The sequence below is a fragment of the Monoraphidium neglectum genome (genome assembly GCF_000611645.1).
Source record: "Monoraphidium neglectum strain SAG 48.87 unplaced genomic scaffold scaffold02831, whole genome shotgun sequence".
Taxonomy (NCBI): domain Eukaryota; kingdom Viridiplantae; phylum Chlorophyta; class Chlorophyceae; order Sphaeropleales; family Selenastraceae; genus Monoraphidium; species Monoraphidium neglectum.
Window position 1 is genome coordinate 1 of NW_014010797.1, and position 6,267 is coordinate 6,267.

General features: G+C 59.6%; 2 protein-coding genes across 2 annotated transcripts; one reads left to right on the forward strand and one right to left on the reverse strand.

The window, feature by feature from the left end:
* Nucleotides 1-481: 481 nt before the first annotated feature.
* Nucleotides 482-835, forward strand: MNEG_11618 (hypothetical protein; the record flags this gene model as incomplete). Its single annotated transcript, XM_014039909.1, has 1 exon — nucleotides 482-835. A coding segment is annotated over one exon (354 nt), but the record flags the coding sequence as incomplete, so codon positions are not given.
* A 1,087-nt stretch (nucleotides 836-1,922) lies between these two features.
* On the reverse strand, nucleotides 1,923-5,296 carry MNEG_11619 (putative lipoprotein; the record flags this gene model as incomplete). Its single annotated transcript, XM_014039910.1, has 8 exons — nucleotides 1,923-2,309; nucleotides 2,607-2,699; nucleotides 2,841-3,081; nucleotides 3,257-3,378; nucleotides 3,566-3,868; nucleotides 4,264-4,491; nucleotides 4,725-4,973; nucleotides 5,261-5,296. The coding sequence occupies 8 exons, from the start codon at nucleotides 5,294-5,296 to the stop codon at nucleotides 1,923-1,925; spliced, it is 1,659 nt and encodes a 552-aa protein (XP_013895364.1).
* Between the last annotated feature and the right edge of the window lie 971 nt (nucleotides 5,297-6,267).

Genomic DNA, 6,267 nt, shown 5'->3' on the forward strand with positions numbered 1-6,267 from the left:
ACCCAAAGCCCCCCACCACCCCCGAGGATCCCCATGACCCCCAGGACTGGCCCGGCAAGGACGGCCCCTGGGCAGACGCCAACGGCGGCAATGGCCCCGAGGTCAAGGGCCGCAGGGACGGCCGCGTCTCTGCTATCGACGGCCGCAGGGGTGAGGGGCGGCGTTGAGCGCTGGGCGTTCTGCCGCAATCCGTTTTGTGTCAGCATGCATGCTGTGCCGCGGCTGCAAAGCCGGCTCGCAGTCACCTCACGACCGGGCGATTCCCAAGGGCGTGGACCACACGAATGATTTGACTGGGTTTGACCGCCCGCTGCTACACCTGACGACTGCAGGAGTGCAGCGCAGTCCCTTGGTCGAGCTCCGCCCGCTATCACCCTCATGCATCCTATTGCCCCCATCCAATTGCCAAAAATGTGCACTTGGCAGCACCCCTACCAACCTCCATCGCTGACACCCAACTCCCCCTCCTCCTCGGCCCTAGACGGCACCCGCAAGCTGCTTGGCGGCAAGGAGGGCGGCGACGGCCCAAAGGGCGGCGACAAGGGCGGCGACCACAAGGAGGGCGCCCGCAAGGAGGGCGAGCACAAGAAGGGTGGCCACGCTGAGTCCAAGAACGGCGGCCACGACGAGTCCAAGGGTGATGGCCACGACAATCACGAGGATGAAGGTCGCAATGGCCACGACGACGGCCGCGGCAAGGAGGGGGACCACAAGGAGGGCGGCTGGAAGAAGGAGGGTCACAAGGAGGGCGGGCATAAGAAGGGTGGTAAGGACGAGGGCGGCCACAAGGAGGGCGGTGACAAGGAGGGCGGTGACAAGGAGGGCGGCCACTAAGGTGCGGGGGCTCGCGCGGGGCTGGCCGGGGCGCTGCTTGCACAGGAACCGCTTGTGCTGGGGCTGTGCCTCATGAGCAGGGCTCCAAGACAGCAGACCGACTGCCCTCAGCGGCGCCCTGCTGGGGCGTGCACCCGTGTTTCACAGCCGTGCCTGGAGGTGCGCAGCTGTGTCGTGCTGAACTGTGCCCCATCTGTGGCCCAATCATCAGCAACCAGGGCGATGTGCGACCATCTCTTACAGCAGTGCTGCCTGCCTGCCCCTTCTTACGCATCTTCAGGTGTGCGGCGGTGCCCTTCAACCTCGACCCCACAGAGCTGAGACAAAGGTGCTTCTGCGCACGTAAACGCTAGCAATGCATGCCTCAATTGAAATGCCCAACAATGCGTGAGGTGGCACTGACGACATTTTGGTGCTGGCAACATGATGGCCCAAAAATCGGGTTTCACTGCACACACAATTGATGCTGTCAAACTGGTGTCGAGGCGGTTTAAACTGCTACATGCTTTGATTCACCACCGCCAAACAAATTGCAATTTAGTTGACAGTTGCAGGGAGTAATCACGGCTGCAGCACACAGCCAGTAGCAGAGGCGGCGCCTGGCACGCCGTACTGGCGGCATGCAACTCGTGTAGCTGGCATGCAGGCTGGTCATACTGCTTTGTTTAGCTGATAACGCGCTTTGATTGGATTGGAACGGCACACCAGCACGAGCTGGGGTATGCTGCAGAATGAAGCAGTAGAGCTGGTGAGGACTTACAGTAGCCCTCACATCAGCCACAGTCATCTCCTTTGGAAAGCAGCATTGTGACTGTGTCAGCTGTGTCACACATTTACATGTCTTACGTGCACGCAGACGACAATCGCAACTGGCGCGCACCACCAACATTTGCAGCCAACAGCAGGGGCCGGCCCGGCCCACCGCACTCGCCGTTCACGTGGAGCAGAGCAGTGCAGGATGAAATTGCATGTCATCACAACGCATTTGCCAAAGCGAGTAGCAGCAACCGCTACCAATCCACCCCATGCACCGCCAGTTGACTGCCCACACGCATTAGCATGCAGCAAGTGCCGCCCCTTTCAACCACTCATAGCAGTCCGAGCACAACGCCCACTGCCATTGCCAGGCCAACACTTGCCGCAGCTGCCATGGACTGGCAGCCGCCGCTGCTGGTGACAGGAGCGGGGGCCGGGGCTGCCGCTTGGGCCGTGGCGGGTTTGGTGGGGGTGGGGGGTGCCACCTGCAGGCGGAAGGGGTAAGTCACAAACACGGGCTCGTAGTATGGAGAGCAGTCATCAAGAACGCCCAGGGCGCTGGCAAAAGCCGCGAGCTTGTCGCGTACGGCATACCCGCGCTGCACGATGCAGCGCCGCTGCGCCACCGTTGTGTTGCTGTAGCGCTTGTAGTCGGCGGAGAGCAGGTTGGAGGCGAACGCAGCGTTGACGTCGGACGCATTGACGTTGCCGATGGTGTCCTGCGGGGGTCGTCCCAGCCACCGCATACAGCAGGGATGTGTGTGGCACAATGCTCAGATGCAACGGCGTCATTCTTGGTGGGGACTTGTGATGGGACAAAGCCAACCCTCCGCGCGACCCGAGAGGAGGAGATGGCAGTTGGCTCGCTGCTCTTCACCATGTGCATGGCGCTTTCAGCCTGCAGACAGCGACGGCCTTCGCACTTGCCATACAGAAGACAGAGCAGGGGCATGCATGCAATGTATGGCTGCGTCGCCAAGCCTGCAACGCACAGTGTGCAGTGCGCGTCGCCGCACCTTGGTGTCAATGTCCAGGCACTCGGCAGCCGCCTTCACAGCCTCCTGGAGCGCCTCGCACTGAGCTTGAGCCCTTGGACAGAAGGGCTGGGCCTGCATTTTCAGTGCGGAAATCATGCAAATGTTGCAAGGCAGTGCAGAAGTCATGCATCTGCTTGTGAATCGTGTGTGCACCAATCCCATCAACCACCCTTTATCACGCCCGTCCTGCAGCATATCGCACACAAGCCTCACCTGGGAAAGGATGCCTTTCCAGTTGTTGTAAAAGATCATCTGGGACAAGTCGCTGGTGGTTTCTTCCTCACTGCTGATCTTTTTGGCCGGGACCTCGTTTGCCAGGTTGAGCATGCCCTCAAAGGCAGTCGCGGAGGTGAAACGCTCGGGCGTCGTGTCACCCAGGGCCGCATCGAGCAAGCGCAGGTACTCCTCGACGGCCTTGGCATACTCCAATGCAGCAGGGCCGACGTCGCCATCCCTGTGGGTGGCAGGCATTGTGCGACACAGCAGCATGCCATTTTCAAAACCGCGTGGCTTAGGGATCCATGATGTAAGGCATGTCACACCTCATGAAATGCTTACGCAGGATCAACCCAGCCAGGAGACGGGCAGTATTGCACTTCATTTGACGCCGCTTGCAACCCAGAGCTCACCCTATGACCATGCGCTCAAGACGGTGGAAGCCCATGAACGTTTTGGAGCGCTCGCCCTCAGGAAATGCGTACTCGCGGGCATCCAAGGCGGCATCAATGTAAGGGAAGCTGGGAGCAAGCACCTGGCATGCAGGGGTTGACAAGGGGTAAGAAGGTGGGGGGAGGGTGCATTGGTTGAAAAGAGGAATGTTTGACCACCACCTACAATAGTCACACAACTTCAAGCCAGGGGCTCAGCCAAAGCACGAGCAGGCAGCCGCCTTGATTGCCCCACTGCGGTGGAGTCACAAGCCCTCTCGCGGCCCTCACCTCAATTTGCTCATAAATGGGCCGGGTTGCGGCGTACAAGGCCTTTGCAGCTGCCACGTCTCCGCTGGAAATGGCCTTGGTCATGGCCTGAGAAGCTGCAATCTGGTACGGCAGCAGGGAGCGGAAGTACTGCAGGCCGGCCTGGATTTCGGGAGCCTCGGTGGTATAAAGCGTCGCGTTCACGGTCGGCGTGCAGACCTCCTCTGGAGGGAGTGTCAGGCCTTGTGGCGCTGCCGTAATCGCCTCGGCTTCTCCTTCTGCGGCGGGGCCCGTTGGCAGTGTGATGTTCAGCGCCTTGGCTGCCTGCGTATTGGGAGAGAACGTCGCTGGATACGTGGACCCGAATTCACACGTGTATTGAACACAGACGGATGGACGAATACGCACAAGACTACAATCATCCAGGAGATGATTAGAGAAGCCTGTGATGGGAGCGTGCATGCTAGCAAGAGGCACCCCCGCCTGCTGGACAGCCATGACCTCTGTATGCTCCAGGCATCACGCCCTTGTGGCAAAACAAAACGGCAGTGCCAGCGTCGCCGTCCACGCAACCCCAGCAGCTCTGTTGGCCCCGTGCCACCAGCCAAGGGCAGCGAGGGCGGCTGCCACGTCTGCAGTCATATGCCCGCATGCAAGCAGACTGCATGAGCCGAGCGAGTTTGGCCCAGTTGGCTGGACTGTGTTGCCGCACTGCACACCTGCTCGAGGCTTTCGGCGACGTCGTAAAACGAAGTCTGGATCTTGCGCCGCACAGCAACAGGCACGGCGGAGTATGGTGCGTAGGTGAGGCTGCCGTTGGCTCCAGGGCGGAGGTACGGCAGAAGCGTCGCACGTGCTTGCTGTATGGCAGCATCGGTTTGGTTGGCGAGGGTGGCGTTCGCTTGCGCCAGGTCTGCGCTCCAAGGCTTGAACATCTCTGAGATCCCCTGAAGGTGTGACAGTGGATGAAGGGAAGCAGCACCGGCACTCGCGTCAGCCGGCCACGTGTGAGTGCGAGACTGGTTGGGAAAACGGAGTGGCTATGAGCTGAGGCATACAGCAAGGTTTGGGCAACATGCAACTGGCCTGGATTATTGGACTGCAAACAGACCACTACAAACCGTGCAAAGTCGAGCTTTGCTGCTTTTAACACCCTATTGGCAAGTCAACAGGTGCACACCTGCAGGTTGTTGTAAAAGATCAGCACCGACTGGTCGCTCCACGTCTCCTCCTCACTGCTGATCTTCTTCTTGGCGACCTCTCGTGCCACTTCAATGATGCCTGCAAAAATCTGCGGCGCCGAGTACTCTGACGGGCTCTTGAGCTTGCCCACAAGTGCTTTGTAGTCTGCAACAAGCTGTTCCGCCCAGGGCACTGCGGCGGTGATGTTGTTGTCACGGTAGAGAAGCGTCTCAATGCGGTGGCTACCCTGCGTGCATGTGACAGCGATGCATGTATGTGGACGTGGTTGCAGGGTGTGCTGGGTTGCGGGTTGAGGGTGCGGTGGAGGGGGATTGGAAAAAGCACGAGGGGCTTGCTTGTGATGGATATGTGCACGCATGTGCGTGCGTGTGCTCGCCCACACACGCCTGTATGCATGCACGTATGTGCTCGTGCAGCTGAGAGTAAGTTGCGTGGTTGTTCTGGAGGCACAATGTACAGGGATGCATGCCTCAAGGCGACGCAAAATGCCAACGCCTTGCCTTTTCTCCCTACAGGGAGGCGGTGCATGCGCGCAAGCTCTGACCCCATCCATAGCCAATCTAGAGAGCTTCACGTGGTGTAAGTCAGCATGCCACTTGCTTCGCACAGGCGTGCATCCTCAGCGCCGCTGTTTATTGCTTTCTCAAATCGGCACCGCAAAGCACTCAGCTAGCCAGTAACAGAGTAGCAGTTTCACTTGCATTCGCTGGCTGTGCATCAAGCTGCCCGTGCTGCCGCCGTCTCACCTTGAAGATTGAACCTGGGGTTCCAATCTGGGATGGGACGTATGCCTCTCCGTATGGATAGACATCGGGGCGCGCGTCAATGTCCCTGCGTGGAGAGTGTTTGCAATTACGCATCAGCGGGACCTGTGGGGTCGCCTCATGTCACATTGAGGGACACCAGGGGAGCTTCAGAGCAGAACGCAACGTGGCACCATGGGTGGTAGGTCCTCACTAGGCACAATGGAGCAACACATGTGCCTGAACCCCAAGACATCAATGCACACGCACCTGTCTGTATCACCAAGCACCGCATAGAGATGCTCAATCTGCTCGTAGGCGGGGCGTAGCTTGACGTAGGCGGCCTTTGCGGCGGCTGCATCTCCGGACTTGACGGCTGCAAGGAGCGCTTCAGCATCCCCAATTGAGCGCTCGGCAGCCGTGCGCGCAAACGTGACCACCTGCTCCACTTGGCTAGGTGGTGTGGCCGCTGTGCAGCTGGACACAAGATACGCTGCTTGCACAGCACAAATCAGGAACCACGCCGCAGCCGCCATGGCGTGGGAGGGGCTGCCGGCGGCAGCTCGGTACACACGGCAGACTGAATGGTGACAATGGCAGAGCGGGAAGTGGCAATAACCTATGCAATGTAAGCTCCTTCAACAGAAATTACGGCAGAGATAGCGTGCGCTGGCACACGCGCCGCGCGCTCCGGACGCAAGTGCGAGCCTGCTGTGAATGGTACTCATCAGTGTGCGAAGGATACTGCGGCGGCAGCATACGCCAGTACCTCTGGGC